The sequence below is a fragment of the Trachypithecus francoisi genome, unplaced genomic scaffold, assembly GCF_009764315.1.
Source record: "Trachypithecus francoisi isolate TF-2019V2 unplaced genomic scaffold, Tfra_2.0 Lachesis_group15, whole genome shotgun sequence".
NCBI lineage: Eukaryota > Metazoa > Chordata > Mammalia > Primates > Cercopithecidae > Trachypithecus > Trachypithecus francoisi.
In genome coordinates this window covers 94,384,718-94,405,431 of record NW_022681460.1, presented here as the reverse complement: position 1 = coordinate 94,405,431, position 20,714 = coordinate 94,384,718, and the positions used below count along the sequence as shown (strand labels likewise).

Sequence of the window (20,714 nt, the reverse complement as noted above, 5' to 3'; positions counted from 1 at the left end):
TACTCTATTGTTTTTCTTTTTCGAGTTTCACTGATTTCAGCTCTTTATTATTTCCTTTTGTTGGCTTACTTTTGGTTGATTTTACTCTTTCTCTAGGTTCTTGAGGAGTGATCTTCGATTACTGATTTGAAACTTCTCCTTTCCTGCTGTACTCTTTAGTACACTTTAGTATTAGAAATTTTCCTGCATTGCTTTAACTGTGTCCTACAAATTTTGATACACTGAATTTATTTTAATTGAGTTCAACACATTTTTTTAATCCCCATGAGATTTGTTTAATCCATAGATTATTTAGAGGTGGGCTGTTTAGTTAACAAGTTCTTAGAGATTTTACATTATTGGTGTTACAAACTTTGTAGATTTGGGCAAAATATAAAAATGATTTTTTAAAATGTTTTGCAATATTTTGGGTAATGTAAAATTTATGTAGAATACTTAATTTTTCTTGGCTCACATCTTGGCCTTCCACCATGTAGTATAGTACATGATAAATGCTCAATACAATTCTGTTGAATACATGACAGCTGTAGATTATTAAGCCCATTTATTTCCATCAAAAATTTAATATCTTGCTTTGAATATTTGATTACACTCAAAATGTGAACTAATATTTTCATATAAAAGGTGAAATATGAAGTGCGTGATCTGCCTTAAATATTCCACTAAAGTAATGATGATACAGTTAATTCTGAATTATAAAAAGTAGGTTGGTATCCAATGTTTTCTTTTTCTCTTCTGTGACAGTAATTAACAAAACAGACCTCCATCACAGAGTACCGCAAGAGGCAAGAGATTACATTTTTCTTATTTCTACTACTTTTCGTCGGCTAACACGTTTAGCTGGTGGGACAGGTTCTAAATATTTGCTAAATATTGTTCTCATTATTTTGAATATGTAAAAGATGACTGCATTCTTATATATTTCCCTCAAGTTTGAAAAGTGAACTTTATACAAAAATTCATTTGCCTATTGTCTCAGAATATCACATGTAACTGGTGCACTGGATATAAGGGATATGGGTTCCCATTGTGGCTTTGTCTATAAATAGCCACAAATAAATAGCAAGAAACAGCTTTGTCTATAAATCTTAGCAAGGTGAGTCTCAGTTCAACATTAGTAAAGTGAGTGGCTTGGAGCAGTCTCAGGTCTCCTCCATTTTTTTTTGTCTGACTGTTTTAATATTTTCTTTTTGACTTTCAATTGTTGAGTTTTTTTCACTCTTATTCTAGGTAAAGATTTTTTCTTGTATATCCCGATCAGGAATCATAGTTTGTCAAATGTTTACCAATTCTAGAAAATTCCTGGCCATCGGGCATGGTGGCTCACGCCTGTAATCCCAGCCCTTTGGGGGGCTAAGGCAGGCAGATCACGAGGTCAAGAGATCGAGACCATCCTGGCCAACATGGTGAAACCCCATCTCTACTAAAAATATAAAAATTAGCTGGGCGTGGTAGCATGCGCCTATAATCCCAGCTACTCGGGAGGCTGAGGCAGGAGAATCGCTTGAACCCACGAGGCAGAGTTTGTAGTGATCCGAGATTGAGCCACTGCACTCCAGCCTGGTGACAGAGTAAGACTCTGTCTCAAATAAAAAAAAAAAAAAAAGTTCTTGGCCATTAGCTCCTCAAATATTTCTCCTCTCCCATTCTGTCTACTCTCTTCCACTGAAATTTTTGTTAGACATACTTTGGATCTTCTATCTACCATTACCTCTTACCCTCTCCTTCACACTCAATCTCTTTATCATTCTGTGTGGGATTCTATAGAATTTGCTTAGATCTTTACATTTACTATCTCTTTAATCTGTTTTTAAAACTGTCCAGTAAGTTTAATTTCAGTAATTATACATTTCATTTCCAGGATTCTATTTAACTGGTTTTAATATGTCTTCCCTCTTTTCCTCTCAAATAACATACTTTCCCCCCATGTTTCTTATTCTTTCATTTATTCCTTTAACCAAAATTATCCATCAAAGTTTAACTCACAGCATTTCTTTTTTCTTGGTGGTACATATAACAACAGTAATCTTACAATGAATGTCATCTCTCTTTTTTTAATGAAGTCTAGTAATTCAGAATAATCTATTATTCCAATTTTCAGGGAGAGGTTACTAATATTTCCATTGGTTGTTTCTGTCATTTTATTATGGTAGTAAATCAGTCCCTTATATAGGGTTTTTGTTTTTTTTTAATCATTAGTTCATTCAGTTAAGGATTAAATTTTTTTCCATAATGGATTTCTACACAAGGGTAGTGCAAATTTGGATTCTAAGTCCATGTATAGCGTACGTTTAGGAAAATTTCTCCTCTTTGACATTAGAACCACTGGGGAAAACATTCTTTGTTGTGAAAGGAATTTTCATTCAGGGTGTAGTTCTTCAATACTTCTGGTTTAGGGTTGGGTTTCAGCTCCAAATTCTTTTTTCACCACTGCCCAAGGACTCAATTATCTCTGTATAGTGTTAATACTTGTGCCTCTAGAATAAAAACATTGTCTTATTTCTATCCCTTCTTTTCTGTGTAAAGCCCAGAATACAAACGCCTAAAACAATGAATAAACAGCAATTTATTTTTCAAAAGAATACATAGCTGAGCTTGCAAGAACCAAAGTGAAATCCGTAAGTTGTGAAAACAGAGAGAAATGAAAGCCTGAACATTATAGCATCAGCTCAGTCCTCGGTTTTCCCAAAGGTGAGGTTCTAATTATCTCAATTTATCACGCCACTGGAATTAAAGATTTCTCTTCCACATTTAACATTCTATGTTTCTGGTATTTTAAATGACACGAAAAAAGTCATTTTCTGATATTTATCTGTTGATGAAATTTCTCTATTTTCATCATTGTAAGTTAGAAAAATCAGCCTGGCTAATTTTTGTATTTTTAGTAGAGACAGGATTTTACCATGTTGGTCAGGCTGGTCTTGAACTCCTGACCTCGGGTGATGTGCCTGCGTCACCCTCCCAAAGTGCTGGGATTACAGGTGTGAGCCACTGCGCCCAGCCCCTGAACTATATAACATTTAATTACTTTTTAAAGGGATAAGATAATGATGTCCAGTGATACCACATCTAGGTCATGATGTCTTATAAAACATTTTTTATTTTCATTTCAAACCATGAATGCTATCTGAACTGCATAACTTTTTTTTTTTGAGACAAGAGTCTCGCTCTGTCACCCAAGCTGGAGTGCAATGGCGCCATCTTGGCTCACTGCAACCTCCGCCTCCCACGTTCAAGCGATTGTCCTGCCTCAGCCTCCCGAGTAGTTCGGATTACAGGTGCCCACCACCACGCCCGGGTAATTTTTGCATTTTTAGTAGAGGCGGGATTTCACCATGTTGGTCAGGCTGGTCTCGAACTCCTGGCCTCAGGTTATCCACCCGCCTCGGCCTCCCAAAGTGCAGGGATTACGTGAGATACTGCACCCAGCCCCTGAACTATACAACATTTAATTACTTTTTAAAGGGATGAGAAATCACTCTACACTAAATTTATATTGCTATGATTGCATGCCAAAATAAATACTTGGATCATGTTTACTTAGCTCTTTTACCATGTATTCCATAAAGATTATACATTGGCATACCTAAATATATACAATAATGTCACCTTACATTTGTACAGAGTGCTTCACATTTAAAAACTATTTTTTTTGTTTGTTTTTGTTTTTGAGACCGAGTCTCTCGCTCTGTCGCCCAGGCAACGGGATCTCAGCTCACTGCAAGCTCCGCCTCCCGGGTTCATGCCATTCTCCTGCCTCAGCCTCCCGAGTAGATGGGACTATAGGCGTCCGCCACCATGCCCAGCTATTTTTTTTTTTTTTTTTTTTTGTATTTTTAGTAGAGACGGGGTTTCACCATGTTAGCCAGGATGGTCTTGATCTCCTGACCTTGTGATCTGCCTGCCTCGGCCTTCCAAAGTGCTGGGATTACAGGCGTGAGCCACCACGCCTGGCCTAAAAATTATTTTTATATATTCTCTTTACATCTCCATAATCCTGTAAGGACGTAGGCATTATTATTTTTTGTTTTCCTAGATAACTGCCATAATAAATTCACAGAATCAGTGTAGGGAAGACAAAAAGAAAGAAAAATTCAGATGAGAAAACTAAGGGACTTGCTCAAAGCTGCACAACTGGTAGGAACAGAATAAGACATTTCTTACAGTGTCTTGGTTCAGGGCTCCTTCCATTTTACCACACTATTCAAAATTTAGATTCTCTATGTAGTCAAATGGATAATGAGAACATGTATAAAATAATAAAGAAATGAACAATAATCATAAAAAGTAACTAAAATAGCCAACTGTCATGTAAAAGGTATGTAGCAAACTGACAGGTAAAGAAAATCTTTTCAAAAACACTTACTGGATATTCAAGGAGATCTACTGGCTGACGGAAAGGCTCTGAATCTTCACATTGAAATATGAGATTCAACAATTCTTCACACTGTTTCTTCCATGCTTGAATATCGTAAGACTGGGCTCTATTACGTAATCTTCGTCTAGGCTGATGGTCCTGCGATAAGTGTTCAAATATATTAATAAAAGAGCACTTATACAATAAAATTTGTACTTTTAATGCAGTCTTAGATAACTGGGTAATACATAATAATTCAAACAAAAGAAAATATTCACCAAGTTCTAAAAAACATACGTTTTGTAACTGAAACTAATTTGAACATACTTAATGTTTTTTAAAATGCTAAGAGTAAAAAAATAAAGAAAGCTCTTAATACATTTTAATTCATATAAAGTACTCCTGCTAAAACTAAAACTATATTACCTTCCTTTTTCGAGTAGAAGTTCCTGGCACATCAGCATCTTTCTCTTCTTCCTTTGAGGCAAGAATTTATCAGATTTATAAAACATTTTAAATGTCATTATACTTTATAGTTGATTAATTAGCAATTATTTCCTTTACACACTGGAACACTGTAATGTATACGCTGGGGCACTTTACTGACTCATTAAAAAGTTTCCCATTAAAAATTTTTTTGTAACTCTAAGAAGAATATTCTACTGCTAGTTTTTGTTTTAAACTACACTAGACAAGAAATAATTTTCACAACAGCTTTTACCTGAAAACTACAATATGTAAATTTCTTTTTATACAGAGAATATCAATATAGTAATCATAATGAAATATTACATACCTCAGAATCAGACAACACTTTCTTCTTCATTGAATTATAAAGTGGAATTATGTTATAACAAGTCTGATCCCTACATAACAAGGAAATGTTAAAATGTAAGATTAGAGTCATGATAATTTTTTTCCTTAAAAATTTGTTCCTAAAACCATATTGTGAGATAAAAGTAGAAGCTGAAGGCCTGCTTTCTTCTCCATTGGCTTACTCCAATAATATATGCACACACATTTAACCCTGAACCCTCCACTCTATGTAGAGTTTTCAGTGTGGCCTGACTATATCATTATCCCAAACCCAAGACTCATCTCCCAGTCTTTGCTCAGGTATCTGCTGTGCTTCTTCCATTCCTCAGTCTTCAAACAGCTAATATATTTCTTGTCTTCCAACTCTTTCTTTTATTCTTAAATGTATTTCCTAAAACTTTGTTCTTAGGCATCTTCTCTTGACACTGTACCTTTTGCTTTGATAACTTTACATACTGGTGGTTTATCTGTGTAAATGAATTCCAAAATTCCTGCAATCTGTCCTAACCCTTCTCCTGAGCATTCTACCATAACCTAAAATTCCACATATGTTTAAACTTAATAGTGGCTCCCCAGATATCCTTGTTCCTTTCTCTATTTTTTCTTAACATACCATTCTTACAGTAATGGGAATCTTGGTTTTTCATTATTCTTTTCCTTTTCTTCTCCTTATAAATCCAATTAGTGGTCAAGTGCTGTGAACTCTACCCCCAAGTATTTCTGGGCATCTGTCGCTTTCTCACTTCCACAAATTAAGCCCTCATCAACTCTTAGTTGGTCAAATATAGCAGTCAATCTGCTATTTATGCTGCTTGTCTCTTCTCTATCAATTAAATTAGACACTGCAGTCAAATTAACATTTTTAAGTCATAGTGTAAAACATTTTATTCTCATGTCAAAATACTTTCAACATCCCCTTGCTCTCATAGCTCATATTTTAAAAGTCTAAAACCTTACATTGGCATTCAAGGCCACCCATGATGTGGCCCCAACTCAAATTTATAGCACTGTATCTCTACTATGACTTCTACTCATTACTGTCTACCTCACCCAAGTTATATCACCCTTAATTAAACCTCCCTACCTCATGCTGCTCCTTATCCCTGGAATGGCTTTCTTTTCATCTAACGTTTCCTTAATCTATCAATATCTACCTTGTATACAATGTCTTCTTAACATACTTCTCCTCCCCTGTATCTGAATCCCCATCATCACAGCTAAAAGTGATCCTACTCTCATCTAAACTTCTATACAATTCTCTTATTACTTGTCACAGTTTTCCTTATATTATAGTTTCTTACAGATTTATCTATCCTATGAAACTGTATTAAGAGGATAAAAATACTACCTCCAAGCATCCATTACATTACTTTGTACGTATCAATTGCTTGAAATTTTGCCAAATAACTCAATTAAAAAGTATAATTAAAATTTCAAGGAATACTTAATATCTTGAAAACTATCTGCTAAAAAAAGTATTTCTAAACAAACTATACACATCTGAAAAAAATGCCACGGATTTATTTTTAGGAATATATAATACAAATGCTTTAAGTGTTTCATGAATCTGATTTCAAAGACATTTCAAAGTAGCTGTTTGAAAGAAATACATTTCATAGACTATTTCAAACGTATTAACAATTTTCATCTAAATTATTTCACTGAAATATGAATATGGTATCTCATGTAGTTCTATGGATTCTCTTTGAAAAAAACAGATATACCTACACATAGTTATAACACTTACAAAAAATTACAGACATAAGAGTCTTCAGAGGATAATGCTTAATTACTAATTTCAATAAGGAAAACAAAAGCATAGCAATAATAGCCCCCAAACCATTGGAAAGCAACAGATGTCTTAGAGAATAAGGTAGAGAAAGGGCACAAAATTGACCTTACTAATTATGTTAGGTGTTTTCTTATACTGAAATGACCTGCATTTCTCAGTTAAAAAACATTAATCAAAAAGAAACTCAAAGATTATGTCCATTAATGAGAATGAAGCAGGGATATTTAAAAAAAAAAAAAAAAAAAAAAAAAACCTGAATAATCCTAACCTTTTCATTATATAAAAATGAAAGCTGATAACAGCTAAGTAAGCTTTTAAAATGCTGTTACTACTTCTCAACCAGGAAAAAAAAATTCAAAATAATAACATGGGATCACAGCAGTCTTTGTACAAAATATAGAATTCATTTCTCTGCCTTCAACTTAGGAGGCTCAATTCATTGTATGACTGCATAAAATCCTTAAGATAAGGAAGGGAAAGTACTTCTGCCTTAATAAATAGTGGTTATCACTCTTGTTATGGAATCAATGAGGAACTAACCTTGACTTTGAACTAGAATCATGAAAGTTAAATTCAGTCTCCTGCTGGACTACTTAAACACTTGTTAATATACTTGACAGGGCAATATACTGCTAGGATGAAAAATTCTCAAATCAGATGGCAGACACTCATTTACTGTGCAACCTTATACATGTTAACCACTATAGGCCATAGTTCCCTCAATTCAAACTTCCAGAAAATAATCTCTTCCACCTGTAAGATTGTTACTTGGGTTAGAAGAGTTAAAGTAGATAAAACATTACATGTTAAATAAATCTTTACTGTTATTATTGTCTAACAGTTAGATTGAGAAAAGAATATTTTTTTAAAAATTTTAACCTTAAAACACAATGGTAATCCAGCTTTTATGATTTCATTCTTATTATTAGCCAATGAACTGTTTCTTCCAAAACCCAGGATCAAACCAGGGACCGACCCTTTAGATCTTCAGTCTAACGTTCTCCCAACTGAGCTATTTTGGCTACTCTTAAACGTTTCCTCTTCACAAACAGTATGTTTTCTATTTGAAGAGGAACTATAGTGCCATTAATTATTAAAACTATCATAATTACATATGAAAAAATAACTTACTTTATAAAATGTAGAAGAAGATCAGTCACAAATTTAGCAGATTTCACAATAGGGCTTCCAGGCTCATTAAACGTTCGTGTATTATGCTCTATATATCGAACTTCCCACATTAGGGAAGAAACTCGCCTTAAAAAAACAAAATATAGAGATTTTAACTTCCTTATATTTAGAAATACATCATTTAAAACCAAGACATTCCAACTTTTCAATTTCAGTCTAAACCAATCATAAAAACCATTGGTCTTATAAAGTCATTTTCAAAGAAGCATAACTGCATTTGTGTTAGAAAAAAAAGAGGGGCAACCATAACTATGTATTTGCATACAAGATGTTTGGAATGGAACACACCCGACTATTAACAATGCCCTCTTTTTGGGAGGGAGAACATCTATATGGGGAGTGGCAGGAGAGTAGAAAGGGGAGAGTTTTTAAGTTTTGGCTTTATATATTTTTGTTATGTATGTATGTCATTTTTTGGTAATAAAGACCCCTGACTTCTGAACAAAAAAGGAAACAAGTAATTTTAATCTACTTATATTATTGGTAATCAAATGACATGTACAAATGAAAAGTTAACTGACAGCCACCTTATGAGATACAAAACTATAAAAATATTGCATGTTCGTTTACCAAGAAACCTAACTAAATGAGAATTACTTTCTGAACACTTAACAGACAATGCTAAAATAAAATCTGTAGTTTTATAATTTTATTTCTGAAAGTAAATAAAAATCCAAGGACAACTTTTAAGAATATTATCTAATATGTGGCCTGACTTAAAGTAATAAAGAAGAAAACACTTAGAAAATCTTACTGATTGTGAACAGAAATATAATTACATGGAATAAAAAAAAAAACACTGCATGTAATTGTGGACATAGAAACAAAGAAAAACTGTGCATTTCAAAAAGATTCACAAGGCTCTATCTAATAACAGAATCACAGATATCTTCAGTGTATCATATAGAAAACTGTGTGTAAAATAAAGTATTAGATTAATACCAGCAGGGCAAACTGACAGTAATAGTTTAACAAGAGACTGAACTAGAAGTATCATGAAAGAAAAACAAACTGTAAGAAGTCTAACACCAATGAGTGAAGGAAGAAGCAAAAACTTTTAAACAGTGAAATAGTACTGGAAGTCATCATTGTATTGAATAAGAACATAACTTAGGTTTATAACTGAGTTTATTATCAGATTGGAAAACAGGCAATTTCTAATTCATGTAAGTATTGTGTTCCAAACGTTTTTTTCCTAAATTGGCTACAAAACTAGGGTAATGCCAAAAGCCTATTTAAAATATAATGTATCTTGAAATACAGATGTTCCTCAACTAATGATGGGGTTACACCCTGATAAACCCACTGTAAATTCAAAATACCATTAAGTCAAAAATGTATGTGATATAGTTAACACCCAGCAAACATTTTACCTCAGCCAAGCCTACTTCAAATGTGCTCAGAACACTTACATTAGCCTATGGTTGGGCAAAATCATATGGCAACACAATACACTGTACAGTATTGGTTTAACTTCATGATCACATGGCTGACTGGGAGCTACTGGGAGCTGTAGCTCACTGCCATTGCTCAGCATCATGAAAGAGTACATCACAAGCACAGAAAAAAATCAGAATTCAAAATCTGAAGTATGGTTTCTACTGAATGCATATCCCTTTCATATCACTGTAAAGTTGAAAAATCTAAGTCAAACCACTGTAAGTCAAACCTTATGTATAGTATACGTTAGCAATTATCATGTTGAGCAATGTGTGAGATATTTACAACAATACTGGAAGATATCAGCAGCTTATCTTTCTAGTTGCAGTACAACAATTAGTGTATGTATATAAACAGTTCTTTCCTTCTCACCCACCCATGTCTTGTTTCATCTCTGAAGCACTAGGTTTAACTTCCAATCTTTAGCAATTTAGGGGTTGGGGGGAATATAGTTAGGAATTCCTTCATTTTTTTTTTTTTTTTTTTTCTCTTAAACTTCCAACACCTGATACTGAAAAAGACTTGAAGAATGCTTTGAGGGTGGGATGGTTGGAAACCACATAGCATAGAGGATTTTCTCCCTATCTCTATGCTTTTTGACAAATATCAAGGAAGCAACAGCAAATACACCTAAGAAGATCAGAAAAATCTTTAGAAACTCAAGTTTAATATATTCGTTTTCTTTATTCCAGTGGTTCTCAATCAAGGATAATTACGCTCCCCAGAAGACATGTGACAATGTCTGATTATATTTTTGGTTTTCACAACTAGGGGGCTGCTACTGGCATCTAGTGGGTACAGGCACAGGATAGCCCCTCACAATGAGATGTGGAAATAAAATTTAAATCATAAAAAGAACTAAAGGCACATTTTATACAGAAAAATATTAATACAAAATGTGAATAAAACTTCTCTAAGTTAAAAAAGAAAAATAATGGAAAGGACTTCAGTAATAAATAACTGGTCACAAAAAGTTTTAATGCAATGTTACACAAATTAAATTGTTGGACTGCTAAGCAAAGGTCATATGAGAAACATTACAACTAAAAAGAGGATTCTATTATTTAAAAACTATAAACATATTTTTTGACAAAACATTTTAGGTAATAAACCTATAAAGCCTATTGAAGATTAAAGACATTTAACAAAATTATCTAGATAATGAAAATTAATTGAAATTATACCTGGGCCATTTAATTCTAATTCTTTTTCATGCTAAATTACAACTATGAAAAACTGAGTACTTTCAAATTTCAGTGTTATAAGTAATGATAAGCTGAATATAGGCAAAATAAGAACAAAATACATAATACAAATACATAATTTTTATTATATATTCTATTAAAAATCAACGAACAAATACATATTTTAATGTTATCTAGGAGAAAATGAAATAACTTGCCTTGCTTTACAGAATACAATATAAAGACAGTGAACATAAAATCATTCCAGCCTCTAGGAATAATTGTACCTAGGAATTGTCTTTTAAGTTTCTAAAGACCAGCAGCATTGGCATTACTGGTACTTGTTAGAAATGCAGAATCTCTGGTCCCACTCCAAATCTACTGAATAAGATTCTACATTTTAACTTAATCCCCAGGTGATTCTTATGTGCACTCATATATACAAAAAGTTGAGAAACACTGCTAAAGATCAGTAAATGGGTGGAAAGATCACCAGCTTTCCTTTGATAGTAGCTACATCAAATGGTTCTAACCTGTAAAATCTGTTTTCCAGTCTTTGTTTAATTGTACTTAGATCCGTTGGATACGCCACTACTGTGCAATACATGGGATAGGCTTGCAGATCCACGGGGGCCACAAATGCTGAGGCAATATCTAAAATAAACAGGTAAGTTTGTAAATTTATTTTTGTATGCTTAAAATAATTCAAGAAGAATTCTACTTGAATTAAGACTTAAAAAGTCCTTATCTACATAATCATTAGTCTGCCACTGTCTTTTCACAAACAATATAGTTTAGCTGACATGAAGAGTCTCATTTTTTATTATGTCTACATATACACTGCCAAATTCTAAGGGTATTCATAGGTTCAATGGGAGAAAGAAACAAATTATATATACATATATCAGACTTACTAAGTACACATACATTGCCATAATTGACAGTTGGCCACTCCTGAATCTATATTTGACAAAACCATTCTATTATTAACACTGTAACATACTGCATTCAAGCCTAACCTTTGACTTTCTCAAAACTTATTCCCTTATCTCAACTTTACATTATTCTGAGAAATATCAGACAAGTAGAGAAAAGGAAACAGACCCAGAAGTTTTGATTCAGTGATACTACTGACCCAATACACACTGTAAAGTTGTACAGCAAAAACTGTAACTAGTTAGGATTACTCCCACCTTTTTGCTAATTCACATATAATACTTAATATCCTAAAATATTGCTAAAATTATTTAAGGTAGTATTTATAAAGCTATTCCTATAAAATGCATTTTATAAAATACTTCGGATTTGAATATTCCTCACTGTGTGTGTCCATCCAACTCTTCTTACTCATGTTAATTTCTCTCTGGACTCTTTGCAGCTGATTCCTTACTGAGAGAGAGGGTTGCTACAAACCACCACATAGTCTAGAGTTACTTCAGAAGCCCAGAATTCAGATAATCAAGTTTTGTGGTCATTGTTTTCTTTTTTTTTAACAAGGCAAAGCAATTAATATACCCTCTCCTTTCCCCTTAAAAAGATGCTCTTTTGTGTGTATATATAAAGTTGGAGGAGACCAGTACAAGCTATCCATATAATTATAATTGAGCTTTCAACCCTCCTCCACCAATTCATATCATGTCAGTCTGAATATGTTAAGTGTTTTAAATTGGGTTGTGGAGGACAAAGATTTTTCAGCTAGGAGGCCCTTATTCTAAAATTCAGCTAACATAACCTAATTTATAACTGTTTTAAATAGTTAAGTCCTGTGTTAAGATCACATTCAAAAACAGATTCCACTTAAAAAGTTTGAAACCACTGACTTAGGAGATTGTGAAAAAAAAATTTTGTTGGGGAATAACAGTATTTTTCCATTACTTTGCATTCTGCCAGTTTTTTCTATACTCACGTGTTGCTTTACTTACCTAGTGTCATCAACTGGTTTATTCCTGCCACAATTCTTTCACATTCTTCATCCCTGGGATTGGTACCCCATTCTCCATCAAGAGGTTTATAGATTAGTGATCTGCACTCACCATCAGTTAAAGGAACACTGGTACCTAGTTCTTCAGGAAATACAGCTGAAATAGAAAAGCAGATCATTGCACATATGTGGTAACTTATTAGTATTTAGGTTCGCTTTAGAATGTAAAAATAATAGTCACAAAATTAAAGTATATTTTGTATAGATTTGGTAAATATACTCTTTATTTTAACACAGGAAAGTACGTTTCAGGGGTCACGAAAATTTAAATTAATTTTTAAATGATACTGTAAATGATTCTCTAAGTAATTACTTCTCCAAAATTATACCTGAAAATCTGCTCTGTAATCAAGCTACATGTGCAGAAATCATTTCTATAAAACATGCAAATTTCAAAGTTTTCTGAATCACTTCATAATTGCCATGTTTACTTTTGATAAACTATACACAAGGTAAAACTGAACTAAAGTGACATTTTCTAGAAATACTTCAATCAAAGCTTCAATTTTTGAATGTAGAACAGAGAATTATGAAAACTGACAAATGATGCTTATGCTTATTACTCATAAATTAGGAAGGTATGCTTTCTGCATGCTTGAATCTTTAACAGTTTTAGCTGACAGAATCACTAGAGGGTTACGGTAACCCAAAATCTAGAAACGTGCTAGGTAATTTTTCCTTTAGACTAGGTTTTGGCAGATACACACTAAAAATATGCCATTGTTTGTGTACAATCAAAATTCTCATCACAAACTACAATTAAACTCTATAGGTTCGTATGAATGTGTATCCAAATAGAACAACAACAGTAACCACCCTTCAATATACTTAGGTAGGAAACGAAATAGTGAATCAGTATCACTTATTCATTTAAAAAATATCCAAGGCATTCTAACACCAACTGGCTTCACTGCTACCATATTCACAACAGTTCAATGTGAGTTCAAATTTAAACTTTTTTTTTAATAAATGAGAGAAACAAAAAGATAAGCCATGTAACATGGTTACAAATTAAGATATTTATAATTTTAACAGCTCTAATTTAGCAGTGAGATAAAAACACATAATATTGGCATTAAATTTTCAAAGTGATAATTCCTGCAAAGAACTAATATTAACTTATCAGCATGACCATCTTCTCATTTCTGAGGTCTACGAGATTGGGTTATTTTCTCCAACAGTTATTTTTTCTCTGACTTTGGATTACAATAACTACTGAGCAACTCAATTAATAAAAGATGATTTATACTATGTTAGAAATTAGATGTTTTCCTCTTTGTATTTTAAAGATCTTATTTTTATCTGCTAACAGATGTTATTATTATTATTGTTGTTGTTTTTGAGATGGAGTCTCACTCTATTGCCCAGGCTGGAGTGCAGGGGTGCAATCTCGGCTCAATGCAACCTCTGCCTCCCAGGTTCAAGTGTTTTTCCTGCCTCAGCCTCCTGAGCAGCTGGGATTACAGGCACATGCCACCACACCAGGCTAATTTTTGTATTTTTAGTTGAGATGGGGTTTCACCACGTTGGTCAGGCTGCTCTCGAACACCTGACCTCGTGATCCACCTGCCTCAGCATCCCAAAGTGCTAGGATTACAGGTGTGAGCCACTACGCCCATCCTGTAATATATTATCATTAAAAAAATCAAACAATATAGAATAACAGAAAATAACTTATGAAGTCTTTATAATCCTACTCTATAAATAAGCATTATTAAAATCTGGACTATATCCTTTTAATCCCTTTTTGGCTTATGCAATTGTGTATGTGTGTTGTATTTTTTACAAACAAACAAAAATGGGCAATGAAGTGGAAAGAATATATAAACTCCAGGCTTTGGTCCCAATGACCTTTTCTCAGTACAAGGAAGACGTCGTACTCACTGCCTAAGGCTAATTATTAAATCCTGAATGTATCAGGCCATATGCACAATGACAGTTATATTGTCATTATTAATTACATCTTCATTGAGCTCTTGTATGTGTCAGACTCTACAATAAGCACTTTACACACATGATGCTATTTAATCCTTAAAGCAGCCCTATAAGGAAGATATTAGCTTAGACGGCTTCAAAGGCCGAGTCCTAAAAAGTTGGGGTGTGAGGCTTTATGGAACTTGCCAAGATCACATAAAAAATGACAAGTCAGGATATGAACTGATGTTCGTCTCACTCAAAAGCATAACCTCTTAACTATCATGTTACACTTTAAGCACTCTGCTAAAGTTACAAAAATGTCTCTGCCTCCCAAATGCACTTTCTTGAATGAATAATAATTAATAAAACAATTTCATATTTTGTAATAAATTAATTTCAATCTTCCCTGTGAGACTATAAATTCCAAGTAGGCAAGAGTCATATCTATATTCTTTGCTGCTGAATCTCCCCTACTTCAAGGTGTACAATAAATATTTGCTGAATGAATGTTTTCTATTTGATACTCACAACAACTGTAAGTGATAGCATGTTAGCAAATCTTAAATAATTTCTTAAGAAATTAACTCCATAATGCAGACACAAAAAGCCCAACACACACTTACCATTATTAGGTATAAGCTCCATATCCCAAGGACTCATCTTTTCTGTATCTCCATTGTCCCAGCTTAAAGAAAGAAAATTCATTATATTAAAAAATCTAAATTATTGTATCACAATTTTAATAAAATCAATTACCAAAATAATTGTTTCTGTGTTTAAAAGAAGTCTCTTTATCTCTTAATAGATGGAAAAAAAAATTCACAGCAAGCCTAGGTGAACTAAAATACAACAAATGTTTCCTTACCAAACATTGTAGCATTGAAACAGACTATCAGGGTACTCAAGTTGAAGAGGTTCCTGGCTTTCAATTGTTCCAAACCACCAGGCATCATCTATGACAGACCTGAAGCGGTCACCTGGCCAAGAACAAAAACTATCTCATTATTCTGAAATGCATGGCTGCTGTCACTGCTTCTCCCTAATGTAAATTAAGTACCTAAACTGCCTGTATGACTTCAGAAGACAAAAAGTGAACCACACACTCCAAAAATAAGTACAATCAGCAATACCAAGAGAAAAAAGGTATTTAGTAAGCATACTTGAAGTGTGACTTAGCAGTTTTCAATTCTACTTTTTATATTTCATTAAGGTATACAGAAATTCACTTGCTTTAGGCATTTTTATCAATCTAGCATTTTAAATTCATCATTAACACTATACCCAAACTTGTCACTCAAATAAGATTATAATTTAGGTAAGTTCTACTCAACAATTACTTAGTCTATTTTTAATTTCTTATTTTCTGTAAGCAAGTTTTCCCAACCATCAATCAATCAAGACTCCGTCCTAAAAAAAAACAACATAAAATCCAACCTGTCTTCCTTCATCTCAATCACTCTTAATACTCACTCACTCTCCCTTTCCTGTAAAAGGAAACAAAAAAAGAAACAAAAATAAAACAACTAGTCTTTTTAAAACAGAGGACACTCCTTGTGTCTATTTCCTTATCCGATTGCTGTCATCGTATTACTTAACCTGCTTTTTCCCAAAGACCTGAACAAGCTATAAATGCTATGGCTTTTTCTTATCTAAATCTTCTCATGTTCCTTCTGTGCCGTAAGAAAACTGTAAGTCACTTACTTCCTTTATGCAATGCTTTCCTGTTTCTCAGCTATCACAGTACTTGAGCTTTCTCGTGGCTAGCATAGGCTAGAGTCTGAAAGACTTGGGTTCCAATAATGTATCTGTGTAACTTTGAATATATTAATTATTTTTGAACTTCATTTTCCTTGTCTATAAAATAGAAATGGTGATGTCTACCTCCCGGTAATTTCTGAGTAATGCATTCTATTAACGTACTCTACATTTCTGACACACAGTTAAGTTAAAATGAATTGTTAGCAATTAATCTGAATCAGTTTTATTTTTAAACTCAGAAAGGTATCTATGTTCTCATTTTCTTACCAAAAAGGATTTAAAAGTTCATAAAAACATACAGCATGAAATTAGTTAAAAATTTGAAAAACAAGGTAAAAGAAAATGATAAAAAAGAAAATTGGAGCCAGGAGAAAAGTTCATAGGACACAACTGCATGTTGTTCCTCAGATGCATACTAGTGACACTTAACAAGAAGCTACTACATAGTTTAATGAGAAGCATTCTTGACACCACCACAACTTCACACTAAACATAAAGAGTTTCAAAGAGCTGTATCTTATGACCCTATACAGACTGATCATCATGCTAAAGAGGAAGAACTAACCATAATGAACAGTATCTGCAGAGTAACAAGAAAGTTAAGCAAAGAACCTGGACTACTACTAAAGTCCACCACTGAGAGTTAGCCTTAAAACATTTCTAAGGGGGGGCTGAAGTAAAAATTACTAATGTAATTTTAAATGGCAGTCGATAGGTGAATGTATATATCCTCAGATATAAAAGACTAGATACTAACTTTAGAAAAATATTAACCCATAAATTAGAATAAAATCATAATATCCAAATGAGAAAATTATGATGCTCATCCATTTTAACTCTGATTTGTCCAATGTTATTAGCCATATTACTTTGCCGAAGTTATGAGCTCACTTCTGGAATATTCCTGAACTTTGATCTCTATTATTTGTTCTGCAATTTATTGGCAAATTCAAATCCTTAAAAAATAAAATTTATCGTATCAAGTAATGTATGTGAAAAATTTAAAAAATCAGATGTACCAAAGGCTGATAGCCAAAACCAAGAAAAATGTTTACAGCTATTTTAACTACTACTTCTTGGCTTACAGATTTCTTCACTCATCAATTTTTGACAGTAAATATCAGAGTTGATTCTTGAAGACATGGGTTTTAACTGACCAGGTCTACTTACACACAGATTTTTCCAATAAACAGATTTGTCCCTCTGTATTGGCAGATTCTACATCAGCAACCAAATGCAGGTTGAAAATACAGTATTAGTGGGATGTGAAATCCATGAATATGGAAGGGTCAACTTTTCACATTATGGGGTTCCATAGGATCAACTCTGGGACCTATGTATGCAAAGATTTTGGTATCCACTGGGGGTCCTGGAAGTAATTCCCTGTGGATACTAAGGGACAACTATAACCTTAATACAACTGTACATAAAAAGTATGTGTATTATATTTAATCCATATTCAATTTTTAATAATGACTATGTAAATACTGCTTGCTCCTAAGCAAAACAGCATATAATGCCTTTCTTATATGATTTTGTTTTCCCTAAAATTAATAATTATTTTTTTAACGCTTGGTCTTCAGTGAATTTACAATTAAATCTTTCCACAATCTCTAACAGCTCAAGCTGTAAAAAACATTCTTCAATGTTATTTTCCACGAAGACAAACTTCCTAGATAAGTTATGTGTTCCAATTTTTTCCCCCTGAAGACTTTCCTCTTGAGGGAGATTTGGACTTGCTAGGTAACTGCTATCCTGAGGTTTCTACTGAATATTACTTGGGATTCCTTTTAACTTTTCCTGTTCTGGACTTCCTGTTTCTTGAGGGGATTCCATACTTTTCCCTTTCTTGGTTTACTCCCTTATTTGATGAAACACATCTTTCAAAACTTCTAGGGAAATGGTACATGAGATGTAAATTTTCTTTCTAATTTCCAAGTCCATAATTTTGATAACTTGCATTTTCCTAATTTCTCTTTACAGAGCACATACAAGTTTAAAAAAAAGGACAAATCACCATGCCAATGCATTCCAATGGCACTGAAGGATAGACTGGTATGTCAATTGACGTGCTTTTTCAAACCATACATACCATATACACATCAAACCATGACACACACTGGTCCTATATGAAATTTTTAAGAGAACTACACTCATAAGTGACACATCATCTATATGTAAATTAATGCACCTTAAGTGCCTGAAAACTTTTAAGGATTTTAGCTTGAGACTTGTTTATGATACTAATTTTAAAGATTATACTAGGATTAACCAATAAAAGAAAAATGTCAGTTTAGCTTTAGTACAAACTTACACATCTTGTTAAACTTCTTTTGGCTTCAAATATAAATTCTATTATTAATATTTTTATATAAAAATTTAACTTAACATGTACAACATGGAAAGAAAAAGTCAAATGTAACAGAAAAAAATGTTTGAAATTTAAGCATCAACTAAAGTATTTTCATTCCTAAACAAAACTGAACAATACCTCTGACACAGTACCTTACTTTGCTATTAACATTCCTACAAATAGCAAAAAGATTTCTCTGATAATCTTTTTCTCAATTATGAAAAATAGTAAATCACTAAGAAAAAAACCACATCAAACATCTATAGCTTCTAAATAAATTACTCACCTATATTCCATCGCCTATATTTTGCATCATCAAATTGTTGTCTCAAGACTAGGAAATCTATAACGTCAGGCATATCATGGTATCTAATTACAAACAGAAACAAATTGATTAGGTCACATACCTAAAAATACCTAAAAGATGTTCAAATGTATCTGAATCTTGAAAAACAATCTACAATACTAAGAAAACCATTGCCTCTTTCAACAGTCCTTACTTCATGGTAAATGATCCGCCAGTCAGTTTACCAGTATCAGGATCTAGAAAAGCAAGTTTAAGGCAGCAAAGGGTAGGTAATCCCACTTCATACTTTATGCCAACTATTTTCATAAGTTCTTGTTCCTGAGAGAGACAGAGAATATAAGAAACTATCTTTACAAAACAAACCACAAAACAGACTGCTAAACATCGTTGAGAAAAAATTTCTTGGTTTAAATCTTGATTTGGATGGTGATGACCGAGTACATGTAAAAATTTACTGAGCTCTATACTTAAGATTTGTGCACTTTATAGTATGCAAGTTACAATGAAATTTTTAATAAGTAAGAAAGGAAAGAAAAATATGGAGAACTTTACTAAAGTAAGTTTTCTATCACCATTCCAAAATTGGTAACTTTGAACTACTGCTGACAAATCTAGAAATACGCATCAAATTTATGAATACAAAGCTTACCTTAGACTTATTCCCTAATTTTCAATATAACTAAATTTTGTACCCAACCCATAAACTGCATTGGAGTATATAAATTCACTCAAATCGTGTGTTTCTCTGGATGAAAATCAAACACCTGCTACTCTCTAGGACTGCTTCAATTAAACAAGGTATCTTCATGATGCAGTTTCTCACAGTGTTAATAGTAATCTTTGATACAATTTTCTCCAAAATCCATAATTATATTTTTGGGGCTATTAAATAATAAATCAATGTCATACCCGTAGTTCCATTTTATGCCATGGTTGTTTTTTGGGATTGATACTATATATTTTATTTTTCCGGGCCATTTCAACATAGGCTTCATGTCCTTGTCGGAAATAATAAACCTAAAAAATAAAGTCATATTAAAACCTGGATGTGTTTCCTTTAATCCAATATACAGGGTATCAGCTGAAATTGCAATGAGAAAATCTAATGCCTTTTGAGCTAACAGAAATTATAACATTTTCTCCCTCCTCCCTTATCTCAAGTTGTCTTAACATCACTAAAACATAACCAAAGTGTTCCAAATAACATTACTTTGAATACACACTTACAAGTCAAGATGAAAAGTTATTTTCTGGTTTCACCATTTTATTCTTAAACTCAAAATAAGTTAATCTATATTGCATAATAAAGTTGAGTAACTAATAAGTTTATTGTCCACTTTTGTCCTTAATTTTTTTTTTTTTGAGACGGAGTCTCACTCTGTCCCCCAGGCTGGAGTGAAGTGGCACGATCTCGGCTCACTGCAAGCTCGGCCTCCTGGGTTCACGCCATTCTCCTGCCTCGGCCTCCCGAGTAGCTGGGACTACAGGCGCCCGCCACCACGCCCGGCTAATTTTTGTATGTTTACATGGTGAAACCCTGTCCTTAACATTTTTAGCAAGTGGTTTGTACATATGCAGAAAACATTAAAATGAAAAATGTACTTTCACATATATTTTC

At 33.1% G+C, this 20,714-nt stretch overlaps 1 protein-coding gene across 3 annotated transcripts in view; it reads right to left on the bottom strand.

The window, feature by feature from the left end:
• PHIP (pleckstrin homology domain interacting protein) overlaps nt 1–20,714 on the bottom strand; it is a 136,611-nt gene that overhangs the window by 14,976 nt on the left and 100,921 nt on the right. For all 3 annotated transcript variants that reach the window (XM_033235590.1, XM_033235591.1, XM_033235592.1), the window contains 11 exons: nt 20,006–20,113; nt 19,290–19,414; nt 19,076–19,158; nt 15,544–15,655; nt 15,302–15,363; nt 12,703–12,858; nt 11,314–11,434; nt 8,097–8,222; nt 5,154–5,223; nt 4,784–4,834; nt 4,367–4,516 (listed from right to left, as the gene is read on the bottom strand). In XM_033235590.1, coding sequence (XP_033091481.1) covers nt 4,367–4,516; nt 4,784–4,834; nt 5,154–5,223; nt 8,097–8,222; nt 11,314–11,434; nt 12,703–12,858; nt 15,302–15,363; nt 15,544–15,655; nt 19,076–19,158; nt 19,290–19,414; nt 20,006–20,113 — 1,164 coding nt within the window. The remainder of the gene's footprint in view (nt 1–4,366; nt 4,517–4,783; nt 4,835–5,153; nt 5,224–8,096; nt 8,223–11,313; nt 11,435–12,702; nt 12,859–15,301; nt 15,364–15,543; nt 15,656–19,075; nt 19,159–19,289; nt 19,415–20,005; nt 20,114–20,714) is intronic.